Here is a 22,179-nt window from a genome sequence, read left to right as displayed (position 1 = left end):
TTCTCCTATACATCTTACCTATGACGAGGGAGCTCCACAGGCAGAGGTAAGCGAGCAGCTGAGCTGCATACAACCTTTGTAAAGCCTGAAGTGTTTACTATATGGTCTTGTCTTTGTTCCATTTATTTGTCCCATATGATTCATTAATATGAAAATTTTATCTATCCCTGTAGTAAATCAAATTCATGTATTTCTCCCATTACACATGGGCCTTACCCGTCACACTATTTAAGACCTCTTTCAGGTGACTGAAACTGTGCAGAAGGGGATCCCGTTCTTCATCCTAGGAAATCATAGGTCAAGAAAAAAATGATTAGTCCAAGATAGAAAAGAGAAAACAAAAGATCAAAACTCTTTCTCTAAGTCCAGCTAGAACATTTAGTAAGTTTTCCTTCTGAGGGAAGAAACTTGGCCATAGCTCCTTACTCTCTCATTTCAGAGGTACTGGGAGTTTACCGAAAACATGTTCTTCGGTGCTAGCCTAGAACCCAGTTTCTTTTATTCTCTTTAATATTTATTACAGTTTATTTACTTTGTATGCAAGTGCATGTGGGGTGGAGGTGGCACACCATGGTTGGCCTCAACCCAGCTTCTCCTGTGAATCACATCCCATATGGGAGTCACCTAACTAAATGTGGGGGGTCTTGAAATTTTTAGCAACAACAATGTTTCTGAATTAAAAAATGACCAAATTTTAATTCAAAATCCCCGAGTGATGAATGCATGGTGTTTCAACTGTACCCCCATGCCGCCTTTCCCTACTTCACCACTGGCAGCCACTGCTCTAATCAACGCATACTTTGCATTGCACACGCCATGCCTTGCGTTACAATGAGCATGCCTGAAACACATCGCCTCAAATTTCAAACCGGTATGTTTGATGAGCTGCAGTACTTTCACTGTACATACAAAATTTTCTGCCCTTCTAGAAGCATAATGTAAGTTTAGTTATGGAAAAAAGACTTGAAAGATACTTTCTACTGTCACTCCTCAGGATGTGGGTATCAAATTAGTATGTCTTTGTATTGTATTCTAGAATGTTTGGCTTTAACATTGCTGTTTGTGTTACTAACAAGCTTCGTTTAATAAAAAAAAAATCACGAGCCAGGTGTGTCAGCGTACCCCTTTAGTCCCAGCACTCCGGAGGCAGAGGCAGTTGGATCTCTGTGAGTTCAAGGCCAGCCTGGTCTATAAAGTAAGGACAGCCAGCCAGGACTGTATTGAAAAATCAGAAAAAATTTAAAAATATCATGAAATGAATCTAGGCTTAAGATGACATAAGGATTTCCAACAATTTCTGAAATGTTCCTAAACATATTTCTGCCTTTGTGTACTACATATTTATGTAAACTTGCACTGTCAGCATTAAAAATTACAAACTAAAACACAAATAACCATCAACTCTGAAGAACAGTGACAACGTTCTACAGCCTCCTGTACCAAAGATTCAGCCATGATTTAATTCTTTATGTAAGAATATGTAAGTACAAAGACTTCATTAGTATGCAAATCTGCTTTAATCTTTAATAAACAGTAAGATTATATATATAGCAAAGAATGTTTTTAAAACACTTATTTGTTTTGTTCATGCATTTATGCATATAGCCATTCATGCCTTGATACAGATGTGGAACTCAGAGCCCAGCCTTCAGGAGCTGCTTCTCTCCTTCCACTATGCTCTGGGGAGCAAGGTTGGGACATCAGGCATGGTGGCAAGCACCTGTACACTCTAAGCCATCTCAGAATTATTTTTAAATAAATTTCTTTATGATGTACTATCAGTATATGTTTTGTCTGCCTGTTTACATATCTATATGCCCCAGGGTGTCTTAAATTTTCTCACATAAAAAGGGACTGACATTTAAAAAAAAATGGCCAACATTATTTATCTAAGTGTTTGTGTATACAAACCCACATGTCTGTACTTTTATTCCATATATACACATGATAAAGATATATATTAGAACTTTCTAACTTGATAAGAATATATAAACTATTTGGTGAGTATGTTTGGAATGTTCCCAGGTCAATTCAAAAATATTAATTAGGGCCGGGCGTGGTAGCGCACGCCTTTAATCCCAGCACTTGGGAGGCAGAGGCAGGCAGGGCTAGACAGAGAAACCCTGTCTCGAAAAAAAAAAAAAAAAAATTAATTAGGGGGCTAGAGAGATGAGTTAGCAGATAAAATGCTTGTTAGAAAGCACTAAACTTGTTTTTATAATTGTGCCAAAATTTTTTACACCAATTCCACAAAATATACATGTATACACAATACATGTGTGCGTGTGTATATATTATATACATATATACATACATATATATATATATATATATATATATATATATATACACACACACACACACAACAAGCTAACTTTATAACTGTATGTGAGAGGGTACAATAAAGAAACTGCCGACATAACCACTCCTTGAGGAGGAGGGTTTGTATTTGGATAAGAGAAAGTGAATATCCACAGACATCTGAAGAGTCCAGAGCCAGAGAAAAAAGAAACATACTGGCCATGGCAGGGCTAGAGTGCTGGAGAATGGGAGAGAACAGTGGAGACAGCAAAACAGACACAGCAAGAGAGAGCGAGGGGGCTTAGGATAGCAGGAGTGGACAGACCATGCAGAGTGTAAGGAGAAAGGGGGGTAGTTGAGGGAAGGAGCTCCTTTTGAGGACAAAAACCAAACCAAAACAAGTAAAACACTTTACAAGCTCCTTAAGAATGCTGGCTTTTATGTAATAGCCAGAAATCCTTCTATAGGCCAGCCTGAGCTCATTATGGGCATATGGACTTCCTGAGACCTAATAATAACTAAGTTTCTTATCCATCTGATTGTAAGATAAGGTCTGCACCATAGTGGAAGCTTGCAGACTCCACTGCATAGAATTGTGATCACCCAGCTATACTTTATGCATTATCAATAACTAACCTAATTTGAATGAATTTGATTACTTAACCCTAGGAAATTTAGTCTCTCTGATGTTTCTAGGAATTCTAAAGTAGCCCCAAGTATGAACGTAACGTATGAAGGAGACGAGAGAAACCATGCAGTGGCTGAGTTGGGCTCCCAGCACCCACATCCAGCTGCTCCTAACCTCCTGTCGCTCCAGCTCTAGGAGAGCGGACACCTTCTTCTGGCCTCCTCAGGGACTTCAAGCACTGTATGCATGTGGGCTGCATGTGTGCGGGCATGTACACACACATATATATCAACATATACATAAACAAAAAATAGATTTATAACTGGGTGGTCGTGGCACACTCTTTTATTTCCAGCACTTGGGAAGCAGAGGCAGGCAGATCTCTGAGTTAAGGGCCAGCCTGGTCTACTGAATGAGTTCCAGGACAATCAAAGCTACATGGAGAAACCATGTCTCAGAAAAACAAAACAAAACAAAAAATTATAAAAACTGAGGTGGGACTGAAGAGATGGCTCAGCAGTTAAGAGCACTGGCTACTCTTCCAGAGGACCTGGGCTCAATTCTCAGCTGTAACAGCTCACAATTGTTTCTCTAGTTTCAGGGGACCTGGTACTTTCATACAGAAATACATGCAGGCAAGAAAGACACCAATTCACATAAAATAAAGATAAATAAACATTTTTAAAATGTTCAAATAAAGCTTTTGGGAGCTTTCCCTAGCTCACTACCTGTGATGGTTTGACTGAGAATGTCTCTCAAAAGCTCAGATATTTAAACCCGCGGTCCAGAGTTAGCAGCACTGTTTGGTAAGATAGTGTTACAGGAAGTTAGTCACTAGGGGTGGGTTCTGAGAATTCATATCCCACTTCCAGTTTACCCTCTGCTTCATGCTTGTAGCTGAAAATCTCTCTCTTAGCCTCCTGCTCTGGTCACCTACTGCCGCCCTCCAACCCCACCATATGGACTCTTTCCCAGGAACTAAGACAAAGGAGACTCAGGCAGTGTACGTATATGAACTCAGTGCCCAGAAGTCAGAAGAGGAATCAGGGACTGGAGTGATGGCTCAGCCATCCACAAGGCACTTCAAAACCATCTCTAACTCCAGCCCCCAAAAATGTGTTTTCTTCTTATCATAGAAGGTAATCTTTCTAATGTTTCTAGGTATGCTAAAGTTCCAAACGTCAATTTAATTTACAAAAATATCAGGCATATGTGGCACATAGAGACACAGAAGCAGACAAACTATCCATTTAAATAAATAGGTTTTTTTTTTTAATTTTAGAAGAAAAGAGTATTGGATTCCTGAAATTGGAGTTACAGACAGTTGTAAGCCTCAATATGGGTCCTAGGAATTTCAGCCAGGTCCTCTGGAAGAGCAGTCAGTGCTCTTAACCCCTGAGCCATCTCTCTATCCCTAGACATGGAGTTTTGGGGTTTTTTTGCTTTTCTGTTTTAGATTTCTATTGTATGCATGGGTATTTTGCCTGCGTGTATATCTGTGTACAGATGTACCTAGTGCCCATGAGACCAACAGAGAGCATTAGATTTCCTGGAACCAGTGTTGGGGCTAGGAATCAATCTGGGTCCTCTGAAAAGCAACAAGTGTTCTTAAACAGTGAGCCATGTCTACATCCCTACATCACAGCAACAGAGAAGTAACTAATATACTAGCCCACTCCCATTATCGAGAATGCTAGGTGTGGTACACACCTCTAAACTCAGCATTTGAGAGGCAGAGGCAGATGGATTTCTGTGAGTTTGAGACCAACCTGGTCAACAAAGCAAGTTCCAGGATATCCAGAGCTACACAGAGAAACCTGTCTCCAAAAAAGGAGTGGTTTCCCTTTCTTAATAAAGTGTCTCTATTTTCACTTCACGTCTATATTTTATATACATGTATGTGTGTGTATAGAATGTGGACATCTCTTGGGTTAACCCTGTAAATCTGATGCCAGCTGGAATAAAACAGAAAACACAAGTGTTCTTGCATACCAACAACACTTTTGGATTCCGATTACTTATTATTACTGGAAACATGACTACTGTTTTAATGGGGGGATTTTTTCACCTTTATTTTATTTGTGTGTACATATATGTAAAGGCACACTCATATAGTAGTAAGATGACAACCTGTGGGAGTCAGTTCTTTTCTTCCACCATGTGGATTCCATGACTTGAACCCAGGTGGTCAGGTGTTGAGTCTGAATGAAAATGTCCAGTTTCTCTGTCTGCTGCCCAAGGATCAGGATGTAGCCCCCAGCCACTGGTCTAGAACCATGTCTGCTACCATGCATGCTCACTCTGTAGACCACCATGATAACAGACTAACTGTACACCCGCAATTAAATGCTTTCTTTCCTAAGAGCTGCTTTGGTCATGAAGTCTCTTCACAGAAATGGAACAGGGATTCATACATTAGGCTTTAGCCACTCCCCCACCTTGTCAGCCCTAGGTTGTTAGCCTGCAAATATTTTTCAGATAGCCTACAAAATAATGGATTTCAACTAGAGGGTGGTAGGGATGCACACCTGCAACCCTAATACTTGGGAAATGGGAGCAGGATCAGTTTAAAGACAGCCAGCCTCACCTACATATTAACCCCCATTGCCCTCTCCATCCTCCAGGCCATTCTAGCCGATCCTCTACTCCCCTCAGGTAGACTGCTCCTCTTTCCTTTGGGCTTGTTTTATTCATCATATAAATGTGTGTACTTCACATGCACATGTCAAAGTCAGAGGAGAACTTTGTAAACTGTTTCTCTGCTGATTTTTATGTAGGTTTCAGGGATCAAACTCAGGCTGTCAGAATTTCATCCGCTAAGCCATCTTACCAGCCACTGCTTTTATGGTTATTTTTAATTCTTCTTTTTCATTTGGATATGTGTGTGGTATGCATGTGTAGATATACGTGTTCACAGACATGTGGAGGCTTGAAGTTACTATTGGGCATCTACCTCCATCACTCCTCCACCTTATCCTCAGAGGCTGAGCTCTCAAACGACCCCAGAGTTCACTAGAATGGCTAGTCTATTAGCTAGCTTGCTCCAGGTATTCCTGCCTCTGCCTTCCAAGGCTCGAATTACAAGCTTTACCCACTCAGTCACTCCACCAGCTCTGGATAACCACTAATCCTTTACATGAGTGCTGGGGAACCAACCTCTAGGCCTACTGCTTCTGCAGCAAGGGTTTTAACTGCTGCTGAGCCATCTCCCTAGCCCATGCTTTTTTTTTTTTTTTTTTTGGTTTTTCGAGACAGGGTTTCTCTGTGTAGCCCTGGCTGTCCTGGAACTCACTAATCCGCCTGCCTCTGCCTCCCAAGTACTGGGATTAAAGGCGTGCACCACCATGCCCAGCCTGCCCATGCCCGTTTAAGATTTATTTTTATTCAGTGTGTGTGTGTGTGTGTGTGTGTGTGTGTGTGTGTATGTGTGTATGTCTTCATGAGTATATAGTATAGTGTACAGGTACCCAAGGAGGCTAGAAGAGAGTACAGGATCACCCAGAACTTAAGACAGAGTTGTGAGTTGCCCAATATGAGTGTTCCAAACCAAACTTGGTCTACTGGAAAATTTCTACAGAGTCATTTTTACAGACCTAAACACCCACCCACTCCTTTATTTTTGGTTTTTAACACAGGGTCTCAAACAGCTCAGGTTGGCTCTGAACTCACTATGTAGCCAAAGCTAGCCTTGAATGTATGATCCTTTTGCTTCAACCTCCAAGTGCTAGGATTACAGGAATACACCACTACAGCCAGCTTGTTCCCTCTGTGTTTTCATGTCACAGGGATTCTATTATTCTCTTTTCTCCCTCCTTCTATCAGGACTGTCTTATTAGGGTTTCATTGGTGTGAAGAGACAACCAGGGCAACTCTTATAAAAGAAAACATTTCACTGGGGCTGGCTTACAGTTTCCAAGGTTCAGTCCATTATTATCATGGTGGGAAGCATGGTATTGTGCAGGCAGGCACGGTGCTTGAGGAACCAAGAGCTCTATATCTCTATCCACAGGCAGCAGAAGACTGTCACACTGGGTGTAGCTTGAGCTTATATGAGACCTCAAAGTCTCACACAGTGAGACACTCCACAATGACATATTTCCTCCAACAAGGCCACACCTACTCCAACTAAGCCATACCTCCTAATTGGGCTACTCCCTATGAGCCAAGTATTCAAACATATGAGTCTTAGAGATCACACCTATTCAATCCACCACAGGACCTTTTCCTTTTACATCCCCTTTTTTCTTTCATCATGCGCACACACACACACACACACACACACACACACACACACACATTCCTCCCTCCCTCCCCCCTTAGTTGATCATTCTAACCAAGGATGAGATGTCCATAATTCAGTGACCTGACTATCTGCCCATTCCACACTTACCAGTGGTATATGGGTGCTCCATCGGGCATTTCGTTTGATGGCACCAACAACAATGTTAATTTCTCCTTGAATGATGTAAATATTCTTATCCACCATCCTGACAAACCTACCGGAACAGTTAAAGAGAAAAGATTGGTTAATATTTTTCCTTTTCAAAGTTGTTTGGCTGGTTGGTTGGTTGGTTGGTTCATTGGTTTCATTTTGAAACAGGGTTTCTCTGTGTAGCCCTGGTTGTCTCAGAACTCACTCTGTAGACCAGGCTGGCCTCAGACTCAGAGATCCACCTGCCTCTGCCTCCCAAGTACTGGGATTAAAGGCTCACGTGACAACACCTGCCTTTTCCCTTCTACTTCATGTACACAAATGTTGAGCCTACACGTACATCTGTGCACCATGTGCACACCCAGTACCAGCATAGGCCAGAAGAAGGCATAAGATCCACCGGGACTGGAATTACAGATGTTACAGTTATGAGCCACCATGTGGGTGCTAGAAATCAAACCTGGGTCCTGTAGAAGAGCTACCAGTTCTCTTAACGACTGAGTAATCTCTTCAAACCCAAGATGGGGGATTATTTAAACACCAGCCATGTATGGTGGCATACACCTGTAATTCTAGCCATGAGACAGGCTGGGGCAAAAGAACTAATTTATTATTGTAACTGTTCCTGAAGGAACTACTACAGGATTGTCTTTGCTGCCCAGAATAGCACTTATTTAATTATGTCCCAAGGTGAAAATATTGAAAAAATGGAATTGCTCTTCGAAGACTAGGAATATAGTTCATATGGTAGAGTGCTTGCCTAGCATGCACAAAGCTCTAAGTTCAGTGCCCAGCCACACTTACAGAAGACAGGCATGGTGATGAGCACCTGTAATCTAAGCACCACAGTAGGTAAAGGCAGACAAAGCGGAAAAGGTGAAGTCATCCTTCACAAACACAAACTGGAGACAACCTGGATACATGACACTTTTTCCCAGAAAATATTTTCTTAGCATAGAGTATATATATCCTAGGAGTATGTAACAACAAATTTGCCACTTTCCATTATTTAAAAACTCCTTAGAGACAGTATAGTTAACCTGAAAAACACTAGTACTCATGAAGAAGCCAGCCATACCTATGTAGTGACTCTCTCTTGGGGGGGGGGGGGAGAAAGAAGACAGACAGACAGACAGACAGACAGAAAGAAAGAGAAAGAGAGGGGAGAAGGAGGGAGGGAGGGAGGGAGGGAGGGAGAGAAGGAGAAAGAGGAAAAAGAAAGAAAAGAAAAGAAAAAAGAAAAAGAAAATAGTTCACAACTACAACAAAGTGAAAAAAAGTATTATAGTATATGACTACTTACCTATCTACTGCTGTGTGTATAAACAAAAAAAAAACCACCCATGTGAAACATGACATTTTTATTTTTTAAATATGTAATATTTAGCATATAAAAGGATACAGAGTCATAGAATAGCCAGCATCCAGATTAGTGGTACAACTGAAGACTCTAAATACTTCCCAAACAAATCTTCTTGCTTTTGCCCATAACTCCTACTACTGTAAAACTGACGTTTATTAACTTTTAAACTGTTACTTCATTTACATGTACCTTTAAGTAATGTATAACATCATTATGTATGTTTTATATGTAATTAATACTTTATATATTCTGTAATTTTTACTTTGACATTTTATCTAGGAGTCATCTATTTTGATAAGCACAGTTAATATATTTTGTACAGATACATATATAGATAAGTATATCCCAATTACAGTATCTAAAGTTGGGTATAGTGGTTGAAAAATATGGCCTTGAAAAAAATCAAAAAAAAAAAAATCACTCCAACACAGAAAGTCACTGAGGAGAAACCTGCTTTCAGCTTGGGGTGCTGGAAAGCTGGCTTGGCAGTTCACAGCACTGGCTCCTCATCCAGAGGACACAGGTTTAATTCCCAGCACCCATGTGGCAGTTAACAATCATCTATAACTGTGGTACCCTCTTCTGGCCTCCAAAGGCATATATGCATGTTTGCAAAACACCCACACACATAAGATGAACTTTTTGTTGTTGTTGTTGTTGTTTTGTTTTGTTTTTTATTTTTCGAGACAGGGCTTCTCTGTAAAGCCCTGGCTGTTCTGGAACTCACTTTGCAGACCAGGCTGACCTCAAACTTGGAAATCCGCCTGCCTCTGCCTCCCGAGTGCTGGGATTAAAGGCATGCGCCACCACACCCGGCTTGAACTTTTTAAAGTAGCTAAATTTGCATGTTTTATATAAGATTTCTTATACAAGAAATGAAAGCAATGAAAACCACCAAGTTAAACATAGTAACATGCTTTGAAAGTCAGACACAGGCGATCTCTGAGATTGAGGCCAGCCTGATCTATAGAGTAAGCCAGCACTACACAGAGAAACCCTGTCTTGGGAGGGAAAAAAGAAAGGAAAAGAAAAGAAAAGAGAAGAAAAGAAAACCAACCAAATATCCACAGAAAAGAAGAAAAGAGATAGGGAGAAAAGAAGGAAGGAAGGGAAGGAAGGAGTGGTGGAGGGAAGGAGGGAAAGGGGGGAAAGAAGAGAGAGAAAAGAAAACCAACCGGATAGCCACATACAGAATAAAGAAACTAAAACCCCATCTCCCATATCCCACAAAACAAAACAACTCCAAACATACCAAAACCTTAACATAAAGCCTCAAACTCTGAAACTGTTAGAGGAAAAAAGGTCAAGATATAGGTATATGCAGGAACTTCCAATGGGACTCTAGTCACACAAGAAATGAGGCCAATAACAAACAGATGCGACCTCATGAAATTGAAACAACCTCTGACCAGCAAAGGAACCAGTTAACTGAGTAAAGATACAGCTCACAGACGAGAAGAGAGTATTTACTAGCTAGACATCTGGAAAAAGACTACATGTAGAATATACAAGAAACAAACAGCCCAGAGCCAGGGAGATGGCACAGTCAGAAAAGCATGAAGATCTGAGTTCAGATTCACAGATAAATGCAAATAAAATAAAAAATAATGCCAAATAAAAGGCATGGCAGCAGTACCTGTAACCTGAGTGCTGGGGAGGTGAACAGGAGGATCCCTAGGGCTTGCTGGCCAAGCCAGTCTCGTCAAACAGGTGAGCAGGTTCAGCAGAAGACCCTCATCCCAAAATGCAAGGTGGAAAGGGATGGAGAAGAGCACTTGACCCTGACCTATACTCTCCAAAGGCACCCACACAAGCATGTGCAACATATATGCTCACACACAAAGAAGGAAAAACGGTCTCAAACGATCCAATCAATAAGTGGACAGACAGTTCTCAAAGGATTAACTACAAGTGGCCAATAAGCATAAGAAAAATGTTCAACTTTACCAGTCATCAGAAAAATGCAAATCAACACTGAGAATCATCTTCCCCCAATCAGAAGAGCAGCCATTAAGAAAACAATGAAAAATGCTGGTAAGAATGTGGTCAAAGGGGAATTCTTCCTTATGCCTTGCTGGTAGTATGTCAACTAGTCTAGCTACATATAAGCCAATATGGAGGTTCTCAAAACACTCAGAACAGATCACCTGCTCTGTCACTCCTGGGTATCTAACCTTAAGGACTGCTTCAAGCTACCAACCCTGACAACCCAAGTGTGATGCCCAAGACTTACAGTCAAACCAGAGAACCAGCTTCTGAAGATGTTCTCTGACCTCCACATATGCACCATGGCACATACACACAAATACACAAAGTAAATAATTTTAATTTTTTTCACTAGCAAGAGAAGACTAGGAAAATGGATAGGTACTTGAAGCACTTGCCATGCAAGTGTGAAGTTCAGAGTTCAGATGGCCTGACTCCATATAAATGCTAGGCAAGCATGGTAACCCACCTGTACTTCCAGCCTCAGAGGGCAGAGACAGAATTCTTAAAGCAAGATGGCTAGCAATACTATAGGCAAGCTCTAGATTTGATTGAGAACCCCTGCCTTAGTAACAATATGGAAGATTGTGGATGGTTATGAATATCAACCTTGGAATTACAAATACACACACATACATGTGCACATGCACAAACACAGGAACATGCATATACACATGAAAATGGAAAGAGTTAGGCTTTGGCATGGTGGCACGCATCTTTAATCCCAGCACTCAGGAGGCAGAGGTAGGAAGATCTCTGTAAATTCAAAACCAGCCTGATCTATAAATCAAGGCCAGGACAGGCAGGGCTGTTACACAGAGAAACCTATCTCAAAAAACTGAAGTAAAAAAAAGAAAAAAAGAATAGAAAAAGTTAGCAAAAAATATGAGTAGAACACACACTTCATGAAAATATAAATAACAAATTAATAGGAAAAGATTATTAGCTTCAATTATAATCAGCAAAAATAACCAGATGGTAATAAGCCAGGGATAGTAATGTACACCTTTAATCTAAGCACTTCGGAAGCAAAGGCAAGCAGACTTCAGTGAGTTTGAAGCCAATCTGACTTACACAGTAAGTTCTAGGCTAATCAGAACAGCATAGTGAGATCCTGTCTAAAAAATTAAATTTAAAAAGATTATAATGAGAAACCATTTTAGACCTCCAAAATAGTAATAATTGTAGAAAGCGGGTGCAGCCGCGCCTGTGGCCATGTGGGCCAAGACAGCGCCCTGGCTCATTGCCAAGCCCCATGATTCCTTGCTCATTTACCAAAAACCTGATTATGTGCACCTGAATGATCACGCGCTGCCTGCCTGACACAAAGCATCATACAGCATGATACTGAGTCACTGGCCTATCAACAAGCACCCTGTCTGTGTGCATGGCTCATGTACAGAGCATGCTGAATGCTGATTGGATGATGAAGAGTGATGAGAGACGAGTGCAGAGGATGGAAGGGGATAAATTGAGCGATCCCCCATAATAAACAGAATAGGGTATAGAGCTGAGGCAGAAGCTGAAGGAGAATAAAGGAAGCTGTAGCAGAAAGCTGCAGAAGCTGCTCAGACCCTGTCCGTGCCTCCATGTGTCATCTTTTCCCCACCTCTGCTGGACGGAGTGTGGGGCCCCGACATCTGGTGGCCCATATGGGGTTACGGGATGGAGTTAAAGTTCCCGGTATAGGGAGAAGTCAAGCTCCCGGGGTTATAGGATGGAGTCAAAGTTCCCGGTATAGGGACAAGTTAAGCTCCCAGGGTTACAGGACAGAGTCAAAGTTCCCGGTATAGGGACAAAGTTAAAAGTGAAGAGAACAGGAGGAGATTGCTTCAAATATGAAAGTAAGAGCGGTGTTGGTGCAGCTGCTAGTAATTTTGAATTTAGTTAAATCTTGCCTGGTGGACAAAAGTGGAAAGTATGCTGCAGAGTTAGAAAAGTTTTCCTGTGGCCAGGCTGGGCATTTTAAAAGAGATTGTCCCAATCGCCCACGGCCAACTACTGCAGCTCCCGTGAGATGTCCAAAATTATGTCCACGGTGTCGTAAAGGCTCATGCAGCAGAAGCAGAAAAAGGCAAACGAGAAGCCAGCAAAAAAGAAAAGAGGCTAAAGAACAAGAGAGTGAGGAGGGAAGTTCAGATGAATCATCTGACAGTGGAGATGATGCTAGTGTTTATCCCAGATTTACTCTCAGCTGAAAACTGGAATCTTATTAGTAAATCAGAAAGTGGATTTGCTCCAAGGGCAGATAGATATTCTGGAGCAATTAGTCTTTGTGTCATGTGTAACCCATATGCCAGGAATTTGTGTAACCTCTGTGTAGTATCAGAATTTTTCTCGTGCAGCTAATTTGTCCCACGAATTTGGATGAAAGAATTACGGGCATCCATTGTTGCAGTGAATAACATCCATGTACCGCTCAGCAGTGGTTGGAGATGATCCAGGGGACCTTCAGCTTCCTCAAGGATTGGGGAGGGATGGCCTTCTGGGGATTTTTGCTGTGTGCTGTATGTACTGGTATGCTGTGGTGGACGATATGCATACGCAGACGGGTGCAGGCCGATAAACAGTTGTTGATTCAAGCTGTGGTGGCTATAGAGTCAGGTAATTCGCCCCATGTTTGGCTCCTAATAGTGGCTAAGGGCCATAAGCTGTGAAGTCACCAATGACGGGAATATTGAGGTGCTGTGAGCCAGATGCACACTCCTTTTTTGGCTGCAAGGTGATTCAATGATGGGATTATTGTGGGACCCCCACCCCCACCCCCCGCATAGCCTAAGACACAGCCCTTGCCCACCTAGGACCTAAAAAAGGCCTAATTACCGGGTGCTGGACGCAGATGCAAGCCTCATGGCCTAAAACAAGGTGCTTCACCGACCCTCTTTCTACAGCCACCCCCCAACATTTTAATTAAACAAAAAGGGGGACATGTGGGAAGCAGGTGCAGCCGCAGCTGCAACCACATGGGCCAAGACAGTGCCCTGGCTTATTACCAAGCCCCGTGATTCCCTGCTTGTTTACCAAAAACCTGATTATGCGCACCTGAATGATCATGCGCTGCCCACCTGACACATAGTGTCATACAGCATGATATTGAGTCACTGCGCACCCTGTCTGCATGCATGGCTCATGTACAGAGCGTGCTGAATGCTGATTGGATGGTGAAGAGTGATGTGAGACGAGTGCAGAGGATGGAAGGGGATAAATTGGGCGAACCCCATAATAAACAGAATAGGGTATAGAGCTGAGGCAGAAGCTGAAGGAGAATAGAGGAAGGTGCAGTGGGAAGCTGCGGAAGCTGCTCAAACCCTGCCTTGGCGTACGTGTTGTCTTTGCCCCACCTCTGCAGGATGGAGTGTGGGGAGCCCAACATCTGGTGGCCCGTAAGGGGAACTCTGAAAACAACAAATAATGACAACAGATAATTTAAAAATAATGAAATGTAATCCCAGCAAATAGGAGGCTGGGGCAAGAGGTCTGTCAGGAGTTCAAGGCCAGTTTGGGCTATATAATGAGTTATAAATCAAACTGGAATATATTCTAACTATAGAATAAGATACTATCTCAAAAACACAAAACAATAGTAATGATAAAATTTAAATCTGACCATACTTTAGTAAAAATCAAATGGCTAGAGAGTATCTAAACAGATAATCTGTTTGAATAACAATTCGATATCATCATGCAAAGTTATAGAACTTCTTATCCTTCATCTCAGCAGTTCTACTTCTGGGTCTAATTCTCAAAGAAATAAAAAACCTGGCAAGGGTAAAGGTGGTGAGAAATAGTAAGGCAGACTAGTAAGGGTGGGTAAATGCAAGTTCACTTTGGGTGATAGTCTTGGTTGGTATTTTGTTTGTTTTTTAATGAGGATCTTGCTGTATAACCCAGACAGCCTGGAACTCAAATTTTGGTGCCTCAAGTGTCCCAAGTGGTGATGGGATTTACAAGTGTGCAAACACACCAAGCTCAAGGTCATGGTTTGCTCCCTCCATGCCTTTGAAATGCTACCCCATTCTGTGTTGAATGTTCAGCAATCCTCTTGTCCATTTTTGTAAACTCTTGCTCATTTCACATCAAAAGTCAATAATCGAGCCAGATGTAGTGACTCCCACTTTTAATCTCAGCACTTGGGAGGCAGAGGCATCTGTGAGTTCTAGCTTAGTCTACAAAGCAAGTTCCAGGGACCACCCCCCCCAAAAAAAAAAAAAAAGTTCAATAGTAGAGTTATACAAGACAGACTTGACTGTGTTCCCTACTTCTAGTTGATTGATTATAGTCAAGACATTTTCTTTCTTGCTTTCTTGCTTTTTCCCCCTTTCATCCCCAGTGTTGGAGACTGCACACAGAGCTACATGCAGGTTAAGCAAGCACTGTACCACAAACTTATAACTCTTAACCAAGTTTCCTAATCTTTCTGAGCCTTGCTTTACAGTTTTCCACAGTAGCTATATGTGGTAATTAGATGGGAAAATCGAGTATTCAGAGCTGGCTTGGGCTACACATTGAGATCTTGTCCAAAAGCAAAGCAAAACAAAACAAAACAAAAACATGCAAAACCCTACAATTCTCCACTGCAAAATGAAGAGGTTTGCCCTTGAGTGTGCTGGGGGGCGCCCAGCATGGCACTGAACGTTGCCAACAACATCTCCTCAACACTGTTTTTATGACAGTGTCTCCTCGTGAGTCTTCCTAAGCTAACTCACTCTACTACACAGTATGAGCACATCTCTTTGGTCAGCACATAACTGTCCACAGCTGTTTTTAACTAAACCTCAGCTGGACAGTGCTACACACCTGTATTCCCAGCACTGGGAGGCCAAGACTGGAAAACCACAAGTGCAAGGCCAGTGTGAGCTGCACAGTTGAGACCCAGGTTTGGTCCCCAGCACCCACACTGTGGTTCACGATCATTTGTATCTCCAGTTTCAGGGGATTCAACTCCCTCTTCTAATGTCCACCTGCACCAGGCACAATAGCACATATGTACATACAATCAAAATGCACTACCGATATGGAGGAAGAACATACAAAAACCTTACTGAACACAAGAAAATTACACAAAGAGTGGGAGTTAGAGTAGAACCAGGAAAAAGCTGCTACTCTGATCTAACCAGCCACGGCTGGAAAATCCTCTCAAACCTGCTAGTCAGGTGACCAGTGCACCGTAGCTCTGGACACCATCTCCTCCTTTGTGAAGATTGCTGAGACGATCTCTAGAACCGTGTGTAGGGTAAGCCACTGACCTGTCCAAAACTGCCCATCTTAGAGATGAAAATGAAGCAAAGCTTCTCTCTATCCCACATCACTAACCACTCAGAACACCCGAGGCATAAGGGTGACCAGAGGCAGAGTGGGACAAAGAAACCAGCTTGAGTGATGGCACACTGGGGGCAGCAGTGACTGTCCCACACAGCCTGACTATCTTCTCACTGAGGGATCACCATGTACTAAAGAATAGGAAGGCTAGTCACCTTGCTCAGGTCTTCAAACAGTAACCACCTGCGGAGTAAGAAGCAGCTGCCCCTTCCAACTAGGGCCTGCATATCACAGGCTCTACTACTCTACGCTCCCAAGACTCACTTCAGGCGTTAACAGTAGCTACCTGACATAGATTCGAACTTACAGTCCTTGTTTACAAGGCTGGCTCTCACACTCCCACGATTTATACTATTGCTTCTATGATCGAATCCACTACTATTGGGAATAAATCATCACTTTCATGGTCATTTCCACGGCTAATGGAGTTCCAGTGGAACATACCACTCTACCATACCTTCCTTTAATTAAACAAATGCAGGTGAAATGTTAAAAAAGAGAAGCAATAAAAGATTAACAACAATTTATTATTGATTTCACAGCTTTTCCAGCATAAAAGTAAAATGAATCTCTCCTCCTACCTTCAACCCAACCCCACCATGAACCCAACATCCAATCACCCTAGTCAGCCACACTCAGTCACTAGAGTGTGATCAATCAATGGCCTTTCCAGATGCTGCTTATAAATAGTATCTCCTCACAAGCAAGAGCTATGTCTTCTTCCTCTCTAGCTGCCCACTGCAGCTAGAATAAACAACCTATCGCTGGGTGGGATTATTTTAAAGCAGCAGTCATCCTCACTTCTAGAACGCAGGGGAGGGAAAGACTGTGTTGAGCTGAAACTCAACCAAGCTACTTAAATGTGTCCACAACTTTAATTCCTACACTGCCAGTGAACATCGCCGTTAAGACTAGAACATACAGACACTATTAAAAGAAGTTTAAGTACAACCTTAAAGAACATTTATGTTAGTGGAATTATTCCTATGTAGAAATTTACATTTCTGCCCCCCCCCCATCACTGAAGATCAAATCCAGGGCCTCCTTTCACATCTTGGTAAATCCTTTATCACTGAGATATACCACCAGCTCAGAAAATGACTTAGGTACAAAAGAAAGAAAAAAAAGAAAAAAGATTTTTCTCTGAAGTCTCTATAGTCACCTTTAGGCCAAAAACTGAAAAGATGCTGTCACACTACCTATCAAAAGAGCAGACTGCCAATTATGCAGAGAGCTCTCAACTCGGCAGAGTTATAGGCACCTAACCTGGGTGTTTGCCTGGCTACCATTCCAAAACCTGTCAAATTAACTACTGTCTAGAAGACTCTGCATCCTACAAAAACCACTATTAGCAGGGCAGTGGTGGTGCATGCATTTAATTCCAGCACTGGGGAGACAGAAGCAGGCAGATCTCTGTGAGTTCAAGGCTAGCCTAATCTACAAATCAAGTTCCAGGACAGCCAGGGCTACACAGAGAAACCCTATGTTGAAAAGATAACCCCCCCCCCAAAAAAAAGTGTTCTGTACCATTCCCACTCATTTGTTTTACGTCTATACATATAAACCATAAACACTATTACTTCTCTTATACACACGTACACACACACACACACACACACACACACTGGTTACATAGTCTAACACAGTCATTCTTAGGAGGGCAAAGAGAATTAAGTAAGAGAAACTTGGTTCAAGTATTATCATCTTAGATGATCTGCCTTCCAATACCTGAGAGAGTGCCCCACCTTGTCACTACTCACCATGCAAGTGTGCAGCTGACTGCCCAGGCCAGACCAAGACACAAAGGCTAACCACACACTAAACTAACCCTAGGGGGATGGACGGCACATGCTGGGCCCCATTGCTGCTGAAAGGGATTAGGCACACTCTACTTTTAACTTTGCTACTTTTTTTTCTTTTTTTTTTTTTCCTTTTAGGACCTCACTATGTAGGAAGACTGATCTTAAACTCAAGATGTCCTTCCTCATAGGAAGGACTTCCTGAAAGTACTGAGATTACAAATGTCTGTCACTACACCTAGCATATGTCACTACTTTTCAGAAATATACAGGGAGATCTAGGACTGCAGGCCTGTAAACCCAGCAGCTGAGGAAGTTCAAGGGCTGATCACAAGTTCAAGGGCTACAGAGTGAATTCTAGACCAGTCTAGCTCTGGGTATAGCTCAGTGGTAGACTGCCTGACTGTACCATATGGGACCCTGGGGTCCCATCCCCACCACTGCAATCGCAGAGCAGATCTCCCCATTTACACACTCCATGAGGCTTGCTTGTGCCTGGGATTCTTGATATGAGCTTCTGCACTCAGAAAACACTACATTGTCTCTCATCACTTATGTACTCTTTACCTTCGAAGGGCTTCACCAGTTTATGACACAGCAATGTCAAAGGTCACTACTGGGCCATAAACTATACTCTTTGGGGTTGTGCCCCACAATTCACTCTGCTTCCCTGACCCTACCATAAGGAGCAGAACATCTCTCATCACTTGTCCCTTTGTTAAAGACAGTATCTCATTTGGTCCAGGCTGGCCTCTAACTCAAGAAGTAGCTGAGGATAACCCTGAATGTCAGATCAGAACCTCGTGTTTCTATCTCCCAAGTAGGAAATAATTACAGATGTGGACCAACATGCCCAGTTTATCAAGTGCTGGGGACTGAACTCAAGGGCTCCATACATGCAAGGCAAACACTCATTCAGCTACGTCTCCAGCCCTTTTCATGATTTTTCACCTACTAAGAATAAATAGACCACCAGTACCAAGTCTTATCAGTATTCAAATCCCTCTTAACTCTCAATGAAATGTGTCACAAAAGAGTGGCTGCCTTGGGATCATACCTCATATCCTTAAAGAGAAGGAAGGGTAAATGCCTACCCAAAACACACACCTAAAGCGTTTAAGGCAGAAAGAGGTGGATCTTTGTAAAACCGAGGCCAGCCTGGTCTACACAGTGAGTTCCAGAACTACCAGAACTACACAGAAAGAACCTGACTCAAAAAAAGAAAGAAAAGTGTTTACATACAGACCCCTGGTGACAGCTGAGCTATCCTGTAAAAGCAAGATCTCACAGGCCAGTTCCTCAGGCCGCCGGCCTCAAATCTTCTATGCCTCCTGACTACCTAATCCAAACTGAACTGGCTCATCTTTCAGGATTAATGGAGCGCTTCAGTTGTGTTAGGACGCAGTCACCCAGAAGTGACAGTTGTACAGAAATCTGAAAAGATTCACTCTCCAAACCCTGAAACCATCCTTAATTTTTGCTTTCAGATGTTGAGGGCTGAATTCTTTAGGGTGCAGAAGAGTCTGAAATGGAAGAGCTGCAGGCCATACTATGCCTAGGGGAAAAAACAAAAACCAAAACTGATTCTGGCATCCAGCGAGTCGCAAGCGGAGCTGAAACACCCCTCGGGGACAAGGGTCTGACCTTTGGCCCCTGCACACCTCCCTACTCCCTCTCACATCAGTCCTCCGGGCTTACTCCTTCCCACTAAGCCCTTCGCCCAGGCCGCTTCGCCCAACCCAAGGACCCTTCCTCCTTATTCTTGATGGCAACGTCAGCGGCCCTCGCGACGCTGGGACTCTAAGAAGAGACTTCGCTGACCTGTCAGCGGATCCAAAATGGCGGGGCCTAGTCCCAGGACCGGCAGCCGCAGCTCATGTCCAGCCTGGCCCCGCAGGCGTCTCCCGGCCGCTCTCCCGGCGCCGGCGGCGAGTGAGAGGAGGGAAGGATCGTGTCTTCAGGAAGGCAACCCTAACTTCAGGGTGAGAGCTCACTGCGGGCAGTGGGCCGGGACGCTCGGTGGTGCCGGCTCCCTTCCCTGTCAGCTCACTGACGTGGTAACTAGCCTCAGTCTAGCCCGCTGCCTGGTAACTGCGAGAGTCCTGCCGCGCTCAGCCAATCAGAGCGGGGCACTCTGAAAAGTGGCATTCCGACTGTCCAATCGAAGAAAGAAATTAGCTCTGGGAGGCGTGTAATGCCCAAAGAGACCCGATTACGAGGAAAGAAGAGTAGGTAGGGGACAGCCAACGGATACGAGGATTCTCTGACTGACAGTTACAGAAGCCAATAAACAATGACAAATTGTGCTGGGCGGTTGAAGAGGTGGGGTCAGATAGGGTTCGGTTGCAGTGCGCTGTTTAGCAGTGGCTGCCGGGCTTCCTGGGCAGGAAGGCTATGATTTGCTGTCAAGGGGGCGGGGTCCGTTTTGAGAGCTTGAGCGGGCGACCCTACTCCCCCAACTTCACCCTACCAAAGTCACCTGGGCTTTACTACTTTAGGGATCACTCTCTTTCCAGGCAGGTCTGGGGTTGAAACGCGTTCCTAAATCCCGCCCATGCAATCTTGCCGACGCCCACCTGTCTTCTGTGCCCCACTTTGGTATATGTGCCTGTCTCATCCCAGCTCTGATTTTGCATTTTCTACTCTATCCCTACATCCTCATTTTCCAGAAGTGGAAAGAGATCTACCGAGGAAAGCTGGCTCCACGCATAGCAGAGAAAAACATACACCTACCCCAGCCAGTTCGGGGCGGAGAGTAAGGGGCATGGAGGTACTTAATACTTCTTTTAAAAAAGAAAGAATTTGTCTATTTTAAGATAATGCTCTTAGCCACTAAACCATCTCTCCAGCCTCCCTCAATACTTCGTATACCTTACACCATAGGGCTATGACTCTCAGGTCAGCCCTTCCTATTAAGCCTTGGACAAATCTTAATGAACGGTTGGTGGAGGTGCATCATGAGGATCAAGTCTGAGGGCCTAGTCTCACACCATTAGTCCACATCGTTAGAAAAAAAAAAAAACGGGGGGAGAGAAGAAGATTTCCCATTTTCCTTTGCAATGCTGACAGGTGAGACTAGAAAGGAAGCTTAGCAGTTAAGTGTTCTTGCTGCTCTTCCAGAAGACCTAAGTTCAGTCCCCAGGATGTGCATAGCACACTATCTACTGTAACTCCAGAGTGATCCAACACTTTGGGCACATACTCACACAGAGACACTTGTGTTGGGGGGGGAGGAGGGAGAGAGAGAGAGAGAGAGAGAGAGAGAGAGAGAGAGAGAGAGAGAGAGGTCTTTCTGTAACCCTGACTGTCCTTGAAGCCCAGGCTGGCTTCAGCCTCACAGAGATCTACCTGCCACTGCCTCCCAAGTGCTGCACCACTATGCCAGGCATAGACACATACATTTCAAATAAAAATAAATATTTTGTTTGTTTGTTTTTCAAGACAGAGTTTCTCTGGGTAAGAGCCCTGGCTACCCTGGAACTCACTTTGTAGACCAGGCTGGCCTTGAACTCAGGTCGATCTGCCTGCCTCTGCCTCTCAAGTGCTGGAATTAAAGTCATGTGCTACCATGTCCAGCAAAACAAACCATTTCTAAGGCCATAGGACTGTGGTCTTGAAACGAGCACCCAAGGCATCCATAGGTCATGATCCTCTAATTTACAAAACTATCAGAACCAAAGTCCAGTATGAAGAATCCCCAATAACTCCCTGTGTCTAGGCATTGGTCTTGGTCTCTAGGTGCAGCTAGGGACCTAAAGGAAGTCAGATGAAGATGATATGACCACGGTATTTCATTCCATGATACCTCTGAGCCATTTTTCTCTTTGTTTGGTCATTAGGGCTTCTCTCAGGTTAGAGAGCAAATAGGAAAACCCTGTAAGTAAACTAAAACTCCCGACTCTCCCCTCCCTACCTAGGCATGCCTCCAGATATTGGACATCTTAAAAGTATGTGACTGTCAATTAAAGAGGAAGAGGGGGGGCAATCCCCAGCCCCTCACAGGTGCTGCACATCAGTTAACAGATAAAACAGGGTTTTTTTTAGATTTCAGTGCAACATTTATTGAGTTTCTTTTTTCTTCTCTCTCCAGCCCCTCTCGCTCTGGCCCAAAGATTTATTTATTTATTTATTATATGTAAGTACACTGTAGCTGTCTTCAGACACACCAAAAAAGGGCATCAGATCCCATTACAGATGGTTGTGAACCACCATGTGGTTGCTGGGATTTGAACTCAGGACCTCTGCAAGAGCAGTCAGTACTTTAAACCACTGAACCATCTCTCCAGCACCCCCATTTATTGACTTTCTATATGCCTTCGAATAGAAAACGAGGAAAGAAATGCTTCTTGTT

The 22,179-nt window shown here is 43.3% G+C and overlaps 1 protein-coding gene across 7 annotated transcripts in view; it reads right to left on the bottom strand.

Annotated features, from left to right (window-relative positions):
• Positions 1 to 19,902, bottom strand: part of Gbf1 (golgi brefeldin A resistant guanine nucleotide exchange factor 1) — a 138,672-nt gene extending 118,770 nt beyond the window's left edge. For all 7 annotated transcript variants that reach the window (XM_029545453.1, XM_021205673.2, XM_021205666.2 and 4 more), the window contains exons 1-3: positions 19,650 to 19,902; positions 7,320 to 7,425; positions 217 to 283 (exon numbers count right to left, since the gene is read on the bottom strand). In XM_029545453.1, coding sequence (XP_029401313.1) covers positions 217 to 283; positions 7,320 to 7,415 — 163 coding nt within the window. In that variant the 5' untranslated portion in view covers positions 7,416 to 7,425; positions 19,650 to 19,902. The remainder of the gene's footprint in view (positions 1 to 216; positions 284 to 7,319; positions 7,426 to 19,649) is intronic.
• Between the last annotated feature and the right edge of the window lie 2,277 nt (positions 19,903 to 22,179).

This window comes from Mus pahari, chromosome 1 (assembly GCF_900095145.1).
Source record: "Mus pahari chromosome 1, PAHARI_EIJ_v1.1, whole genome shotgun sequence".
NCBI classification, from domain to species: Eukaryota; Metazoa; Chordata; class Mammalia; order Rodentia; family Muridae; genus Mus; species Mus pahari.
The sequence above is the reverse complement of the archived record's forward strand: the minus strand, read 5'-3'. Positions and strand labels throughout refer to the sequence as shown.